This window comes from Rhinopithecus bieti, unplaced genomic scaffold (assembly GCF_001698545.2).
Source record: "Rhinopithecus bieti isolate Rb0 unplaced genomic scaffold, ASM169854v2 scaffold_13617, whole genome shotgun sequence".
NCBI classification, from domain to species: domain Eukaryota; kingdom Metazoa; phylum Chordata; class Mammalia; order Primates; family Cercopithecidae; genus Rhinopithecus; species Rhinopithecus bieti.
In genome coordinates, this window is record NW_016807714.1 from 967,674 (window position 1) to 984,652 (window position 16,979).

General features: G+C 64.4%; 1 protein-coding gene and 1 long non-coding RNA gene across 3 annotated transcripts in view; both read right to left on the reverse strand.

Annotated features, from left to right (window-relative positions):
- SCRIB (scribble planar cell polarity protein) overlaps nt 1-16,973 on the reverse strand; it is a 28,080-nt gene extending 11,107 nt beyond the window's left edge. For both annotated transcript variants that reach the window (XM_017883459.1, XM_017883458.1), the window contains exons 1-25: nt 16,592-16,973; nt 15,392-15,509; nt 15,209-15,287; nt 15,028-15,117; nt 14,861-14,917; nt 14,702-14,765; nt 14,419-14,493; nt 14,206-14,350; nt 13,647-13,765; nt 12,537-12,736; nt 12,299-12,465; nt 12,079-12,209; nt 11,872-11,997; nt 10,952-11,119; nt 10,011-10,424; nt 9,026-9,088; nt 8,393-8,482; nt 7,884-7,961; nt 6,700-6,925; nt 4,194-4,312; nt 4,016-4,096; nt 3,649-3,924; nt 3,129-3,239; nt 2,730-3,023; nt 2,467-2,655 (exon numbers count right to left, since the gene is read on the reverse strand). In XM_017883459.1, coding sequence (XP_017738948.1) covers nt 2,467-2,655; nt 2,730-3,023; nt 3,129-3,239; nt 3,649-3,924; nt 4,016-4,096; nt 4,194-4,312; nt 6,700-6,925; nt 7,884-7,961; nt 8,393-8,482; nt 9,026-9,088; nt 10,011-10,424; nt 10,952-11,119; nt 11,872-11,997; nt 12,079-12,209; nt 12,299-12,465; nt 12,537-12,736; nt 13,647-13,765; nt 14,206-14,350; nt 14,419-14,493; nt 14,702-14,765; nt 14,861-14,917; nt 15,028-15,117; nt 15,209-15,287; nt 15,392-15,509; nt 16,592-16,750 — 3,639 coding nt within the window. In that variant the 5' untranslated portion in view covers nt 16,751-16,973. The remainder of the gene's footprint in view (nt 1-2,466; nt 2,656-2,729; nt 3,024-3,128; nt 3,240-3,648; nt 3,925-4,015; nt 4,097-4,193; nt 4,313-6,699; nt 6,926-7,883; nt 7,962-8,392; nt 8,483-9,025; nt 9,089-10,010; nt 10,425-10,951; nt 11,120-11,871; nt 11,998-12,078; nt 12,210-12,298; nt 12,466-12,536; nt 12,737-13,646; nt 13,766-14,205; nt 14,351-14,418; nt 14,494-14,701; nt 14,766-14,860; nt 14,918-15,027; nt 15,118-15,208; nt 15,288-15,391; nt 15,510-16,591) is intronic.
- On the reverse strand, nt 6,266-6,638 carry LOC108536575 (uncharacterized). Its single transcript, XR_001887550.1, has 3 exons — nt 6,603-6,638; nt 6,446-6,505; nt 6,266-6,333 (listed from the first exon to the last, which is right to left on the reverse strand). It is a non-coding gene; the product is annotated as an uncharacterized LOC108536575 (long non-coding RNA).
- Nucleotides 16,974-16,979: the final 6 nt, after the last annotated feature.

Genomic DNA, 16,979 nt, shown 5'->3' on the forward strand with positions numbered 1-16,979 from the left:
GAAACTTTTCAAGACAAGAAAAAGGAATGGGTGACTTTGCCGATGAGGATTAGGTGTGAGACCTGCTACAAAGTGAGACATTTAAACGTGTGGCCCAGAAGCAGCTCACAACTCTCTGGGACCAAGTCCAGAAACAGAGCTTGGAGCCCACAGGAACTGAACACAATGAGGCCACATTTCCCCCAAACCACTGGGGAAGCGACAGACTATTCGATCAATACTGCGGGGACAGCTACGCATCCAGTTACTTGCAAAGCAATTCCAGGGCTGGGCATGGGGACATGGCTTGAGTACGGGAGCGGAAGCTGCAGTGAGCTGTGATTGTGCCACCACACTCCGGCCTAGGTGACAAGCGAGACCTCGTCAAAGCAATTCCAGGTGGACCACGGAGCTGTATGTTGTTTAAACTTCCAGAAATACTAGAAGAAAACGGGACAATGTTTTTGTAATCTTGCAGTAGGGAAGATCTTCCCAAGGGAAAAACCAGAATCCGGAAGTCATAAAGGAGTCAGAAGACTTAATTTAAAATTTAGATTTTGTAACTCAAAAGATCCCATTTTTTAAAGAAAAACATAAGCAAGAACTGGAGAAAAACACACCTGTACCCACAGAACCAAGATGAGTAACCAGGGCGCTGGACGGGAGCCAGGGCAACGACAGAGGGCAAGGGCAGTGCTAGGGCAGACAGCGAGCACCCAGGAAGACAGACGGACGCGGGAAAGAGGCAGTGCTGGGGCGGACAGCGAGCCCCCGGGAAGACGGACAGACGCGGGAAAGAGGCAGCCGTGATGGGGAAGGGGAGCTGGATCGCAGCTCTCAGCACCACTGCTCGAGGGCCCTGGCTTGCCCAACACAACAGAAACTGTATCTGCCCCCAACACCAGGGAGGGTGTGGTGGCTCTGTCCGTCGCTGGCCAGAGTGTGAGATCTGAGACCCCTGCCCCTCCAGTGTGTCATGGCAGGCTCGTGGGGGACCTGGCCAGATGCAAGGAAACCTGTGGCCGACAGCAGTGCTGCACGTGGACGCATGCCGGCTGCAGACACAGCGCTAGCCCTGCCTTCTGCATACCTCACTCTTCCCCAAGGGAGCGCGTGCTCTCTCTTTCTCTCACAAAAACTTCATGAGTAAATATATCAAATAAAACATGTTTAGACATCCGCTTAAAATAAGTAAATACAAGGCAAGGCCTTTTCTCTGAACCAGATAGTCCAGGGCTTCAGTCCTCAGATAAATCCTTCCCTGGAAACCACCAGGACTCCCTCAAGGACAGGAGGGGAGGTGCGTGAGGGCCAGCCCCAAGCCCGCCCCAAGCCCAACGTGCAGCTGTGGAGCGAAAACTACGAAAGCACTTCCCACCAGGGGGCCCCCACGCTGGCTGTGGGTCAGGACACACTCCGTGGCTGTCAGCCTGGCAGAAAGCCACCATCCCAGAGATCCCTTGCAAGACAGAACCAATGTGAGGGGCCGCCCCATCCCAGAGGCTGTTACGGAGAGGAAGCCATGTGTGCTGGTGGGGAGAGGTGACAGTCACCGGCCCCCTGTGGACCTGTGTGACCAGCAGGGACACCCTTTGGGAGGAGCAGGTGGCCCCTCCAGGTGAAGACATGTGCCCCTGCCCAGGCATCCACCCAGCTTCAGCTGTGGGTGCCGGCCCTCCAGGACCCACCCTCTTGTGGCCCTGCCGCCCACTCGGGTGGGAAGCCAGCCTGCACACCCGGGCACCGGTGAACAGCCCTTGGACGCTGCTGAGGCCTGCTGCAGACTCCCTGGGATGGCATGGGGAAGACGACGGAAGGGAGATGGGAGTGCCCTGAGAGAGGCTAGGCTTTCCCAGGATTCAGGCCGAGCTGGCAGGGAGGACTCCTGGGGCCCCACCTCACATCCCAACTCCCAGTCTGGGCTTCTGCTCTGGAGTCCAGGAAGTGACGGACCAGCAGTGGGGCAGGAAATCTTGGGGAGGGAGCTCTCTGTTGGGTCACCAGAGGGGCTCGCTGGAGTCAGGCATGGCCCAGGGACCGGCTGAGAGGAGAAAGGTGCCACTGGACACAGGAGCGGGGACCCTCAGAGTCCTGAGGAGTCTGCCTGGCTGGTGGGCTCTGGGCAGGGCTCGGAGTCATCCCTTAGCAGCCTGGTGGGACTCTGCAGGAGTCACCAGGGGCTCTGCTGCTTCTTTTAGGACCAGACCACGTAGTGTGCCCCAAACTCATGCCCCTCCCCCCATCCATTCATGTCCCTCATCCTACTTGGACCGGGCCTCCGGACAGCTTGATTAGCCAGAGCTCAGCAGAAAGGAAAGGAGGGCCCTACCCCAGCTCCCTACCCCTCACGGCTGATGCAGAGCCGCAGAGCACCTCCCAGACCCAGAGGCACAGAGGACCCGTCGCCCGCCCCGAGCGGTGTCAGCGGCTCACAACACCTTGGGCTGGGCCAGAGGGAGGCCTGGTTCCCAGGGCGGGATGGCTGACCTCCAGGGCTGCCGAGGAGCCGGCATCGAAGCCGTCGCAGACCAGCACGGTGAGCGTGTCGCCTACACCACGCAGCAGCTGCACCGCCTCGCCGTGCGTCAGGCCCAGCAGGCTCTGCTGGTTCACCTCCAGCAGCCGCAAACCCACACGCAGCCGACCGTCGCGCCCGGCCGCCCCTGTGGGGCTCACCTGTGGGGAGATGTGGAGTGGGAGAGACCTGTTGTGGGGTGGGACCCAGGGCGAACTGCGGTGGGGTGGCTCACCTTGGAGATGAAGATGCCCTCGTCTGTGGGGTCGCGGGGGTTGCCGGCGTGGCCCCTGGCACCCCCGCGGATGCTGATGCCCAGCCGCTCCCCGGGCGCCTTCTGGATGCACAGCTCCCGTAGGCCCGGGGGCGCCGGGTCCCTCCGCACCAGCAGCGACAGCTCCAGGCAGGGCCGGAGCAGGGCGCTGACTGCTTCTTGGTGTGTGGCGTCCCGCATGTCTTGCCCGTTCACTGCCAGGATGCGGTCCCCAACCCTTAGGCCGCTGCGAGCGGCCAGGCCCCGCGGGAGCACCTGTCAGGGAGAAGGGTGGCAGCTGGTGGCTGAGGCCGCGCTGACCTGCACTGGTACCTGGGATGGGTACGCCTCTCACAGAACCGCCCGGATGGGCTGCCCTACCTTGGAGATGAATACACCAGGCTCCTGGACACCAAACGGGTGGCTGGAATGGTCGGAGCCTCCGACAATGCTAAGCCCCAGAGGGCCCCCAGCTCTCGGCAGACGGATCTCCTGGGGATACAGGGCGGGACAAGGACAGGCCTCGGTCAGGACAGGGAAAGGGTGTGGGAGGGCTCCCAAGAGTCCATCCTGGTCCGTGGGGATGGTGGGCGGGGGCTGCCCTGATGTACCCATGGGGGTTTCTGCGCCACCAGTATTCTGCTGTCCAGGCAGGCACAGCATGAGGACAACACCCTTGCTGACTGTGGCCATGTAGCTGCCCAGGAGCCTGTGTCAAGGAGACCACACGGGGGAATCTGGCTGTGGACAGAGCCCCAGCCTCAAGGGGCTGCAGGGAAAGGGCCAGCAGGCCGGCTTCCCACCCGGAGGAGACGGCAGGGCCGCAAGAGGGCAGGTCCTGGGAGGGCCAGTGCCCACGGCTGAAGCTGGGTGGGTGCCTGGGTGGGGGCTTGTGTCTCACCTCCACTGGGTATGGCCCTTCCAAGGTGGCGGCCAGCAGGCTGGGGGCCAGGCTCGGCAACCCAGGCTCCCCGGGGGTGGCAGTGGTTATGCTGGTGGTGGTGGTACTGGTGATGGCAACAGCAGCGGTGGGGAGTGAGGAGGAATGTGGTGGAGGACTGGGAGGAAGAGGGCCCCCAGCCTCCCGCTCCAACAGCAGGGCGATGGTGGGGGAGGCAGCAGTCAGCAGGGAGACGGCGTGGTCATGCCTGGCCTCAGTCACGTCCACTCCATTAATCTGTGGGAACATGCCCGCATCAGGGAGGCCCAAGGGTAGGATGGGACAGAGGGCGCAGGGCGGGGCAGGGTGGGGCCCTATCCCCACTCACAGAGAGGACGCGGTCGCCAACCTGCAGTGTGCCCGCACGGTGAGCAGCACCGCCCTCGGCAATGCGGGAGATGAAGATGCCCTGCAGGGGAGCGTGAAGGAGGAAGGGCTGCTGGTGAGGCTGGGGTGCGGCTGCCAGCTCTGGAGCAGCCCTCCCTGGCCCTGAGCCCCGGCCTCACCGCATCACCAGCCCGGTATGGCGTGGAGCCTTTCCCGCCAGCAATGCTGAAGCCCAGCCCCCTCTCGCTGCGTGCCAGGCAGGCCACGTGGCGCTGACGGAGGGGCCCAGGGCTCTCAGCTGGGAGCAAGGGCAGGCGCAGCCCCCCTCCCCGCCGCTCCCGGGGGCTGTAGTCGNTTGGGGAGGGAGCTCTCTGTTGGGTCACCAGAGGGGCTCGCTGGAGTCAGGCATGGCCCAGGGACCGGCTGAGAGGAGAAAGGTGCCACTGGACACAGGAGCGGGGACCCTCAGAGTCCTGAGGAGTCTGCCTGGCTGGTGGGCTCTGGGCAGGGCTCGGAGTCATCCCTTAGCAGCCTGGTGGGACTCTGCAGGAGTCACCAGGGGCTCTGCTGCTTCTTTTAGGACCAGACCACGTAGTGTGCCCCAAACTCATGCCCCTCCCCCCATCCATTCATGTCCCTCATCCTACTTGGACCGGGCCTCCGGACAGCTTGATTAGCCAGAGCTCAGCAGAAAGGAAAGGAGGGCCCTACCCCCAGCTCCCTACCCCTCACGGCTGATGCAGAGCCGCAGAGCACCTCCCAGACCCAGAGGCACAGAGGACCCGTCGCCCGCCCCGAGCGGTGTCAGCGGCTCACAACACCTTGGGCTGGGCCAGAGGGAGGCCTGGTTCCCAGGGCGGGATGGCTGACCTCCAGGGCTGCCGAGGAGCCGGCATCGAAGCCGTCGCAGACCAGCACGGTGAGCGTGTCGCCTACACCACGCAGCAGCTGCACCGCCTCGCCGTGCGTCAGGCCCAGCAGGCTCTGCTGGTTCACCTCCAGCAGCCGCAAACCCACACGCAGCCGACCGTCGCGCCCGGCCGCCCCTGTGGGGCTCACCTGTGGGGAGATGTGGAGTGGGAGAGACCTGTTGTGGGGTGGGACCCAGGGCGAACTGCGGTGGGGTGGCTCACCTTGGAGATGAAGATGCCCTCGTCTGTGGGGTCGCGGGGGTTGCCGGCGTGGCCCCTGGCACCCCCGCGGATGCTGATGCCCAGCCGCTCCCCGGGCGCCTTCTGGATGCACAGCTCCCGTAGGCCCCGGGGCGCCGGGTCCCTCCGCACCAGCAGCGACAGCTCCAGGCAGGGCCGGAGCAGGGCGCTGACTGCTTCTTGGTGTGTGGCGTCCCGCATGTCTTGCCCGTTCACTGCCAGGATGCGGTCCCCAACCCTTAGGCCGCTGCGAGCGGCCAGGCCCCGCGGGAGCACCTGTCAGGGAGAAGGGTGGCAGCTGGTGGCTGAGGCCGCGCTGACCTGCACTGGTACCTGGGATGGGTACGCCTCTCACAGAACCGCCCGGATGGGCTGCCCTACCTTGGAGATGAATACACCAGGCTCCTGGACACCAAACGGGTGGCTGGAATGGTCGGAGCCTCCGACAATGCTAAGCCCCAGAGGGCCCCAGCTCTCGGCAGACGGATCTCCTGGGGATACAGGGCGGGACAAGGACAGGCCTCGGTCAGGACAGGGAAAGGGTGTGGGAGGGCTCCCAAGAGTCCATCCTGGTCCGTGGGGATGGTGGGCGGGGCTGCCCTGATGTACCCATGGGGTTTCTGCGCCACCAGTATTCTGCTGTCCAGGCAGGCACAGCATGAGGACAACACCCTTGCTGACTGTGGCCATGTAGCTGCCCAGGAGCCTGTGTCAAGGAGACCACACGGGGAATCTGGCTGTGGACAGAGCCCCAGCCTCAAGGGGCTGCAGGGAAAGGGCCAGCAGGCCGGCTTCCCACCCGGAGGAGACGGCAGGGCCGCAAGAGGGCAGGTCCTGGGAGGGCCAGTGCCCACGGCTGAAGCTGGGTGGGTGCCTGGGTGGGGCTTGTGTCTCACCTCCACTGGGTATGGCCCTTCCAAGGTGGCGGCCAGCAGGCTGGGGCCAGGCTCGGCAACCCAGGCTCCCCGGGGTGGCAGTGGTTATGCTGGTGGTGGTGGTACTGGTGATGGCAACAGCAGCGGTGGGGAGTGAGGAGGAATGTGGTGGAGGACTGGGAGGAAGAGGGCCCCAGCCTCCCGCTCCAACAGCAGGGCGATGGTGGGGAGGCAGCAGTCAGCAGGGAGACGGCGTGGTCATGCCTGGCCTCAGTCACGTCCACTCCATTAATCTGTGGGAACATGCCCGCATCAGGGAGGCCCAAGGGTAGGATGGGACAGAGGGCGCAGGGCGGGGCAGGGTGGGGCCCTATCCCCACTCACAGAGAGGACGCGGTCGCCAACCTGCAGTGTGCCCGCACGGTGAGCAGCACCGCCCTCGGCAATGCGGGAGATGAAGATGCCCTGCAGGGGAGCGTGAAGGAGGAAGGGCTGCTGGTGAGGCTGGGGTGCGGCTGCCAGCTCTGGAGCAGCCCTCCCTGGCCCTGAGCCCCGGCCTCACCGCATCACCAGCCCGGTATGGCGTGGAGCCTTTCCCGCCAGCAATGCTGAAGCCCAGCCCCTCTCGCTGCGTGCCAGGCAGGCCACGTGGCGCTGACGGAGGGGCCCAGGGCTCTCAGCTGGGAGCAAGGGCAGGCGCAGCCCCCCTCCCCGCCGCTCCCGGGGGCTGTAGTCGTCCTCAGGTCGCAGAGGCGTGATGGTGACCGCGTTCTCAGGCTCCACCATGCGCTCCCGCCACACTCGCATCTGCACGGCAGTGCCGGCCCCCCTGAGCGCCTCCACGGCCTCATGGTGCTCGGCGCCCTGCAGAGCCACGCCATTCACCTGCAGGCCAGAGGCCACGCGCATGTCAGGACCCAGTGCAGCCACCTACAGCCACATGCTGGGGGCTGCAGACGCTCCCTTCAGGAGGGGGAGACTGAAGCACAGGGCAAGGGGAAAGGCCCCGGGCTCTGACACCCTAGACCTTCACCCACAAGGTTCCTCGTGGGCACCACTGACCCCTGCCCTACCAGGTCCTCAGAAACCTGGTGTGGGCAGCCCAAGGGCCAGGACACAGATTGGCCACGGGAGGCAGGCAGATGCCCCCATGGCCAGGCCACACGTGGCCCTGCTCCTGGATACCTCCTCCCCATCTGAGCAGTCCCACACACACCTGAGATCGCTGGGTTACTGACCCGCACCCCCACCCAACACCCAGGAACAGGAGTTCCCATGCAAACGTTAGAAGAGCTGGGCAGCAGATGCAGCATCTGAGCCCTGGGCAGACGCCTCCTGGCTGGGCTCCAGGGCCCTCGCCTGTCCTCAGTGTGTCCCTACAAGAAGGGCGCACACCTCTCTAGAGCCCCCTGATGCCCATGCCCAGGCTGGACAGCCAGGTGCCCAGGCGGGGGCTCCAGGGCCCCCATACAGGGTCCAAACCCCACCAGACCTGCCAGCAGCCTGACCCCTCTCGGTCAGCCCAGGAGTGGCCCCTCCTGTGAAGGCCGCTGTGCCCAGTGCAGCTGCTGCCCTACCCACTAGTAGAAAAACACACCTGTACCCAAAGAACAAAGATGAGCAACCAGGGCACTGGATGGGAGCCAGGGTGACAATGGAGGGGCTCAGGTGGCTCCTACTCTCCTGGGTTTACAGGTTCTGTGGCTTCACCCAGAAGTCTCGGTGTCCTGTGCTTGGAACTCTGGGGGAGGCCGGGAGGAGACAGCCAAGCACCCTAATACCAGGGACCGTGTACCTCCAGAGAGCACAGCTGCCACTCGGGGCTGAGAGGTTCCCGACTCACCTCCAAGAGCTTGTCACCCACGCGGACTCCAGCCCGGGCCGCAGGGCCTTCCTCGGACACCCGAGAGATGAATATGCCCTAGAGCACAGACACGAGCTTGGCAGGAGCCAGGGAGAGGGGCCTGTGGTCCTGCCCCTTCCGCAGAAGACGCAGGAGGGGAAGACCCACTCCCAGCAGCCCCTAGCCCTGGCCAGCAGGACGGCACTGCGGCCACTGGGGGATCCTGAGTGCCAGGGAAGGAGCAGGTCAACCCCGAGAAAGGGCCCGTGGCCCCACGCCTGGTACACAGGCACCTGCTGAGAGAAGAGGGGCTGCGAAGGGAGGACAGACCCAGGCACCTTCAGGTTGCCCTTGGACTTCGGGATCCCACGACAGCTGGTGCCTTGGGCCCAGCCTGTGTCCCCGGAGCGTGTGAGTGTTTTCAGGGCAAGGGGCCTGTGTGCCGCTGGTGTGAACTATGGTGGGGACGGGCCGGTGGCAGTGCAAAGGACCTCCTAGGCAGTGCTCACCTCGTCGTCCCCCTTATAGGGTGTGGAGCCCTTGCCGCCCGCAATGCTGATGCCCAGGCCCCCAGTCTGCCGCAGGATGGTGAGGGTCAGCTGGAAACAGAACAAACGGGGTGTCCAGGAAGGGCCGCAGTGCGGCTGCCTATGCTCTCTGCAGGAGCACCCACCAGCGCGCAGACGCTATTTCTGGCTTTTCCCTGGGCAGCTGAATGGGGCCTCATACCACTCACCAGCCAGGGCCAGCACAGATGCCAGCTGGAGAAGCCCCAAGACCCCAGCAGGAAGGCACTGCTCTGCAGAGTGTGGTGGGCTGGGGCTTGCCCGCCTCTGGGTGATGGAGGCCCGAGGCCCCCCTGCCACCCTCCAGAGGGTGAGGATTGCACTGCCTCTGCAGGCAGGTAAGGCTCAGAGTGCCACAGGCAGCTGACGGGAGTCAGACCAGCCTCTCTGCTTGCCCCTGCCAAGACAGGCTGCCCCAGGCAGGAGGTGTCCTGATCCTGGAGCCCAGCTTGATCTGAGAGCTCTTTTGGGAGGGATCTGCGCTCAAGCAACAGGGGCAGGGAGAGGCGTGAGCCCACAGCCCGGGAAGCAAGGCCAGCAGTGGCCCGGCCAGAGCGCAGAGTGAGCAGTACAGACCTCTTCCTCCTCAATGCGAGCAGGCTCTATCAGCAGGTTATTGGCCTGGTCAAACGACACCCCCTGTTAGGACAGGACCAGCGAGGCATGCAGGTTAGCCACCGCCACGACCGCCACCACCGCCTCACCCAGCCCCCGCCACGAGCAGAAAGGACAGAGGAGACCACACCAAGCTCCCTTGACTGCCCTGGCACAGGCGCCTCCATCCTGGAAACGTGAGTGACACCGCGCACCTGAGGACAAGCAGGGCTCGCCAGGGGCTCCAGAGCTGAGCCGAGCCCCACCCGGCTGTCCCTGCTGTGGCCCCTCCAGGCCCCCTCGGCTATTATGCCATTGGCCCACACTCAGGCTCGGGGTGTCATCAAGCGCAAGGAGAGTGGGACCCAGAGACTCCCCCGGCATCTGAGTTTGCCCAGACAGCAGGTGAGACTCTTTGTGAGCCATGGAGAGGAGACTTGAGGACCAGGGAGGGACACACTGGTGCCCCAAAGGCCTGTGTGGCACCTCAGGAGGGCCCGACAAGGCAGAACAGAGCCGTCAGGGCCTCAGGCCTGCAGCCAGTGCCTAACGCAGGGAGGATCCCAGGAGAGCCCAGGGATCTTGGGAGAGGAACAGACCCTGCCCTCAGACCACTACATGTGCAGACAGGTCCCGGAGGCCCACAAACGGTGGGCAGCCACACTTGGTTTCTGTGAACTCTGTGCCCGCCAGCAGGTCGGGCAAATACTGGCCAGTAGAGCAGCCTCTGGCACTGAGACCAACACCAGGGCAGGCCTGGGCCCCAAGCACGGACTGAGACCAACGCCAGGGCAGGCCTGGGGTCTGGTGAGAGTGGCCGCAACGCCGACTCTCACAACGTGTCCACCATCTTCTCCGGGTGGCCAGGGGCCAGTGGGTCAGGTCTCAGCCCTGCCCCTACCGCAGCCCTGGGTACCCAGGAGGGCCAGGGGAATTTGGGTCGGGCAGGGGTGAGGCTGACACCCACCTTGACAGAGGGCGCAGAAGCCACGGGCCCCTCCTTGTCCTCCTCCTCAGTGCTGGCCTCCTCCTCTTCAACCCCGTTTTCCTCCTCTTCCTCCTCCTCCTGAGGACTACCCTCTTCCTCCTCCTCCTCATCCTCCTTCTGGGCCCGAGGAGCCCAGGGTGTGTGGGGGCCATTGTGCCAGCCCCCGGGAGCCACAGGGCCCTCCCCATCGGGCTGCATGCCCTGCAGCAGGGCCACAACGGCCTCCGGCTGGGGCAGCTTGGAGATCTTGAAGTGCTTTTTGTAGTGAGGCGTGTCCTTGCGGATGAGCCGCTGCCTCCCGCCCGGCAGGGTCCAGGGGGCCTCAGGCTGCCCCTCCTCGCTCTCCCGGTCATCCCCGGGCAGCAGTGCGTCCTCCGCAAAATGCACTGCAGGCTGTGCAGACACAAGGGTGAGGGTGGCCCCAGTTCTGTGGCTGTGCTTCCACAGGAAGACCTTGCTAAGCAGTGTGGCCACAGACAAGGGCTCTGAAAGGCTCCCTGCCACATGAGGACTCAACATTAACTGACCAGTAAGGGGCACGCGTCTCAGCCCTGAGAAAGGCAGAGGGCCAGGGGCTCATCCTGGAGACACATGGCGCCCCAGATGGAAATGAAGGGGTACACCAAGGCCTGACACCAGGGAGACCACAGGGATTCAGAAGCGAGTCCAGGGTGGAGGTAGGGTCTGTGAGCCGAGCTGTCAGGGCAGACCCTCACCCCACCTAGGGTGGCAGCTCTCCAGGGCACCCCCACAGCACGGCCCTGCACCACCCGCAGCCACTCTGTACAGGGCAGCTCCCCGAAGCATCAGCAGGGCCCAGCCACTGCCTGCACCAACACCGACCCCAGCTGAGGCCCTGCAGGGGAGGGAGCGCCCACCCAGCAGGTCCAGCCTCCTGCCCCCTTCCTGCCAATCCATACCTCCTCATAGTCCTCTTCGGCGTCTTCCTCCCCACCAGCAGTCGTGGCTTCCTGCGGGCTTCCACCCTGTGCCTCAGCCGATGGGCCCTCGGGCTCAGCCTCAGAGACTGTGCTGGCAGATGGGCGAGAGTCTTCACTCAGGCCAGACTCGGCACTCAGCCGCTTCTCCTGCGGCGGGAAGTGGGGTCAGGCTCCCGACTCACAGGCTGGCCACCTGGGATGCCCCTCACGTGGCAGTCCTTCCCTCAGCTTCCCACTGCCCTGACCAGGCACTGTGAATAGGCTCACACCCTCACAGCTGCTCCCTGTCCCAGCCTGCAAGGAAGCCACACGCCTCCAAAGCCTAGGGTGGGCAACGCCATGGCTCCACAGCCCAGCCCCAGTGAAAGCCTTTCCTAAAACGAACAAGGACCACGCAAGTTCCCAGAAGTAGCCCAGCCCGATATGAGCCGCCTCCCCTCCCATGCGCGGCTTGCCCCACACACCCTACCCCAGCCCAGATGACTGGTTTGGCTGCACCCAGGAACTCACAGCACGCATGTCACAGCTGTGAGAGCAGAGTCAGGCCTGCTCTGTCCCAGCCCCAAACCCCTTCCCAGGTGCCGATGATACTCTAGCCGGTTCCACCAGAGGTCCTTCCCAACAACCAAACCTCATTCCCTGTGCTCCCAGGGAAACCCACCTCTGGTTCTCCCCATACTCCAGCCCCACAGACCCGCCCTGCACAACCTGCATGTCCACCTTGGCACCTTTCACCCAGCTGGCCCTGCAGCTCCATGTCCCTGAACCCTGTCATCAGCCTCATCTCTTGTTCCTTCTCTGTGCTGCCCTGGCCCTTACAGCCCCACTCCCAGGATGGACCGGACCACCACAGCTCCCGAGGGCAGTGGCCCGTCAGGTTGCCGTGGCTCCATGCCCACCTCCTCCGCAGGCAAGGGCGACCCAGGGTCTGGCTGGCAAGGACAGGCCTCGCTCCGCCGCCCCTCAATGCTCCTCTTCATCACCTTGAGCTCGCTGGGGTGAGGTGTGGCCCGGCGCTGCAGGCCCTGCGGTGGGGACAGGGGTGAGCAGCAGCCACAGGGCAGGGGTCAGGCAGAGGTTCACCCCCCAGCTCCCCACCCTCATACCCGCTTCTCGGCTGCAGCTTCCTCAGCATCCTCATCACCTGTGGGGGCCTCCAGGAACTGGATGACGCTGACGCGGCTCGGGGGGGCATCACTCCAGCTCTCCGAGAGGCTCCCCTGCTGCCCAGCATCCTCTGCAGCAGGTGAGCGTCAGGACCCAGGCTGGTCCCCGAGCCCTGCCTGAGGGCCACCCCGCGCTAAAAACCAGTTGCCAACAACCTACCGAGGCTGGATGGGGGCTGCTGGGGCAGCAAGTAGCAGGTGAGCACCTTCTCGCCAGTCCGGGCGTCATCCTCCGTCTGGAACCGCAGCATGGGCTGCGCCTGGTTCTCTGCCAGCCACAGGGCCTTGAGGTTGAGGTGGGTGAGCGCGAACGGCAGACTCTGCAGCCTGCGGGCCAGGTGGGCAGTCAGCAGGCGTTGGGGCCCCAGTCTGGCCTGCGGGGCAAGGCTGGCACTCACCGGTTCCCTGCCACGTCCAGCACGTGCAGCTCGGCCGTGTGGGCCAGCTCCGGCGGCAGGACGGCCAGGCGGTTGTCCCTCAAGGAGAGGACGCTGAGTGCCGCACAGCCCCCGATCTCCGGTGGCAGCGTCTCCAGGTGGTTCCGGTCCACGTTGAGGTTGGTCAGCTTCGTCAGCTTTCCCAGGGAGCGCGGCAGGGCCTGGCCGGGAAGAGGAGGTCAGAGGACGCTAGGGGCTTGCTAGGGGTGGGAAGGAGATGACAGCCCCTGTGGGGAGGGCACAGACACTCCAGGTCAGCTCCAGCCAGGGTCCCTCACAGCCCTTGGAGACCTGGACAGGGACCCGACCATAGAGGCTGGCTCCAGCCCACTCCATGCCCTCTGCTCCCCAAGCTCTGGCCACTGACCTCAGCCTTCAGTCCCCACCACCAAAACATCCCACCAGAGTCATCCCTGGCCCTCTCCCATGGGCTCCCTGGACTACCTGCGAGGCTACACCCTGTGAGCCTGTCTGGTGCCCCACTGGTCTGCTCTGTCATCCCTAGGGCACCCCAGGTCCCCAGTTCCAGCCTGCTCAGGGCCAGCCTCTTCCTAGGGCCCTGAACCCCAGAATCCCTTTCTCCCTCTCCTCAATGAGGATGCCCCCACGGAAACTCCCATGAACACCCTACCCACGGCTAGCTCCTGTTTTCCAGCCTGGGGATGGCAGCACCATCGTCCTGAGCCCTGGCCCGGGGCCTCAGCTTGCCTTGCTTCATGAGGGGCAGGTAGATGCCCCTGGGGAGCAGCCTGCTCCCCCCCGTCTTCCCTATAGGCAAATCAGTTTCTATCTCTGCCTCTTCTGCAACCACTCCATGGTGTTACAACATGTGCCGGAAAAACAAGACCCGGACTCTTCACAGTAAACGGCAAAGGCCCCTGCCCTGGCCTCGCTGCCCCGCCTCACCTCTGGCCAGCATGCTCCCGCTCTGACAGGACAAGAGCCCTTCCTGAGTGGCTCCACGAGTCAGGCTGCCACCAGCACCCCCAGCAGCGCACACAGGCTGATGTCCCGCCCTTGTTCCACATGCCCGACGACCCCATCCTTTCTGCCTCCCGAGCCGGACCCTACCATCAGCAGGTTCTCCGTGAGGATCAGCTCTGAGAGGTTCTCACAGTCCCCGATGGCCTCGGTCACCTCACACAGCCGGTTCTGGTCTACCTTTAGGATGGACAGCTGCTTCAGCTGACCTGGCACCGGGGAGAGAGGGTGACACGGCTGAGCACAGGTCCCAGACGTGCCCTACCCCCCTGGCTAAAGGCGCTCTCAAGGCAGACAGCAAGGCCCCCAGCGCCTCTTGCCGCCGCCATGCTTCGGGAGGGCCCTACCTACTTACCTTGCCCCCACAGCCTGAGCCAACCTCCTCGGAGAAAACAGCAGGCCCCAGTGATGCTGCCCACCCTGCTGCCCTCACAGGCTCCACCGCCCCCTCCAGCACCACCAGCTGCCTCCTCAGCCTTCGGGGCTGCCCCAGCGTCCCACCTCCCCTCTCCTCCTCAGGGACAGCTCCCAGAGCCTGGGCAGACTCAGGATCCTCCTGTGTTCCATACCACACACAGCCCCGACGCCCCATGCTCCTCCCAGGGCCAGGCTCTGTGCACCCCACCCGGGCACCCCCAGGCGCACTAACCGATGCCGTCGGGCAGCCGCCGCAGCAGGTTCTGGGACAGCAGCAGGTCAGTGAGCAGCACCAGCCCGCCGAGCTCAGCAGGCAGCTCCTCCAGCCGGTTTTCCGACACGTCCAGGCACACCAGACGCCGCAGGTTCCCAAGCTCCTGCAGGCAGGCGGAGAGTCAGAGTGCGGATGGGCGCGAAGCAGGGGGCCAGCCCCACCCTGACTCACCGGGGGCAGTGCTGACAGCTGGTTCCGGTCAAGCCACAGCTCCCGAAGATTAGGCAGAGCCCCCAGGGTGTCCGGCTGCAAGAAGAAACAGAGAGAATAGTGACTGCAGGGCAGGGCCTCCTGCTGTGCCATGCCCAGGAGACTACATGGCCCCACGCACAGCTCCCCCCGCCTGCCCTCCTGATGTGCCCCTTCCTGTCGGATCTGCTCGCTGTCCCCCTTTCTTTGCCCTTGCTTCTTGTGGCCCGCCCTCTGGTCTCCGCCCTGTCAGGCCTCTGCGCACCAGCACTTCCAGGTCGTTGCCTCCCAGATCCAGCTGTTCCAGCTTGACCAGAAAAGACAGGGACCTGCAGAGAAAGCAAGGTGGGGGTGGGGCCATGCAGCCCTGGTCCCTAGGCTATGGCCCTGCCCTGGCCATTGGGAGAATGCCCGTCACACTCACGCTGGCAGGGACTTGAGCAGGTTCTCCCGGAGCTCCAGGGTCACCAGGTTGGCGAGGCTAAAAGAGACACCAAGGGCTGGGGCACGAGGAAGGCAGGCAGTGGTGGCAGGGGCAGGGCCAATCCAAGCCCCCCACCCCACCCTGACTCCACGTGCGAGGGCACTCACTTGCCCACGTCCCCGGGCAGTGCCTGCAAAGACACATCATTCAGGGCCAGGTGAGCCAGGCTGCGCAGCTGAGTGAAGCCATCGGGGAGCCTGGACGGGAGGAAGCAGAGGCTGTCAGACAACCAGACCGCAGCTGTGGGATCCACAGCCCCTACCGACCCCACCACAGGCTGCCACCCACCTGGAAAGGGGGTTCCCGCTGAAGTCCGCGATCTCCAGAGCTTTGCAGAACTTGATGCTCTCTGGGATCTCAGGGATATCTGTTACAGAGGATCACAGTGGACAGATGCCACAGCCTGCAGGGCGTCTGCAGCCCCAGCAGACGCTCCCCAGACTCCACCCAGCCCCTGCCCAGGCTCCCCACCATTCCGGGACACGTCCAGCTCCACCAGCTGCATGAAGTTGGCCACCTCGGGAGGTAACCGCTGGATCTCGTTGTCGCTCAGGCCCAGCTTGCGCAAGTTCAGCAGCCGGAAAAAGGGCTGTGGGCAGGGAGGACACGGACTCTGTGGCAGAGGCCACTCCAGAGCAGAGAAGAGCTCCTGGACACGTGGGTTTCACAAGCCAAGGGTCCCTAGGCCTCTGCCTGCTCCAGGTCACACAGGATCTTGGGGTCTAACCATGACACCCATTTGTGGCAAGAAAAACAAAGAAACACACGGTGCACATGCCCACTGTGTCCACCTCCCTCCACTCTTCACACCAGCCTCTGCTCTGAGAAAGCACCTGCTGGTGACCAGACAAGATTCCAATTCCCTGCACTGTGTCTTATCTCAGGGCCCACCCAGGCCCTAAACCACTTCTGCCACCCTCCAGGGGCTCACACTGGTCTCTGCTACTGCATCCCAATAACAAGCCTGGCCTGGTTCTGCAGCAAGAACTCAGCAAATGCTCCCCTCAAAAACGTTAAGAAAAACAGTAGAGTACCACAGGCACGGTGCCATGCGCAAAGCCTGCAGGTGGCCGCGGAGGACCGAGCTGTCACTGCCAGAGCAAGAGCAGGGTCACACTCTTTGGGACACCCAATTCCTAGGTATTGGCCATTCAGCACCTCATCTCCAGAAAAGAAATACTTCTTAATCTGTTTTCTCCAGCCTCCTTTCTTGGAGTAGCCTTAGGAGAGCAACTGACCACGGGAAGCAAGGGCAAAGAGGGACAGAGAGCAGATCCGAGTGCAAAGGCCACATCAGAAGGGCTCCCCCACTCACCCCTGCACCCAGGAAGAAAAGGAGAGGAGACCTGGACCCCACCTCCAGAACAGCCCAACAAGCTAGTACTCATCAGTCACCTGAATCGAAGTTCCACCCTAATCCCATCGACACCCCCAAATCCCCATGGGTTTCATTCTCAGGCTCCTCCTCCAGGCTCGGTGACAATCGCTATCCCCAGGCAAGCACCTGATGACCGCTGCCACCTGCGCCAGCCAGGGCGGCTGGGAGAGGAGGGTGGGGCTGGCTGGGGTGGGGACCTGGCCAGTGCAAACCAGCAGGGCCGGCTGGAGGCTGCGGTGGCTCGCCCGGGCAGATTCTGCCACCGGCGGAACCAGGTGCGGGCAGCCGCTCACCTTGGGCAGCTCGCGCAGCTGATTGGCGTCGAGCAGCAGCTCTTCCAGGCTGCGGCTGTAGCGGTAGATCTCCTCGGGTACGGCCTGCAGCGAGCAGTGCCGCTTGTCCACCGACTCCACGTGCCGGTTGCAGCGCCACAGCGGGATGCACTTGAGCATGGTGCGGGTGGGCGGCGCGGGCTCCGGCGGCGGCGCTCGGCGGGCTCGGGGCCGGGGGGCGGGGCTCAGTCCGCATGGGCGCCGCGCATGGGGAGGGGGCGCAGGCAGGGGGCGGGACGCCGGAGACTGGACGAGGAGGCGGCCGTGGCCGGCGCTGGGCCCGGTCCGCGCTCGGAACGCTCGGACTGCGGGCCTGGGCAGGGGGCGCGGCCCGGCGGGGCTCAGACTC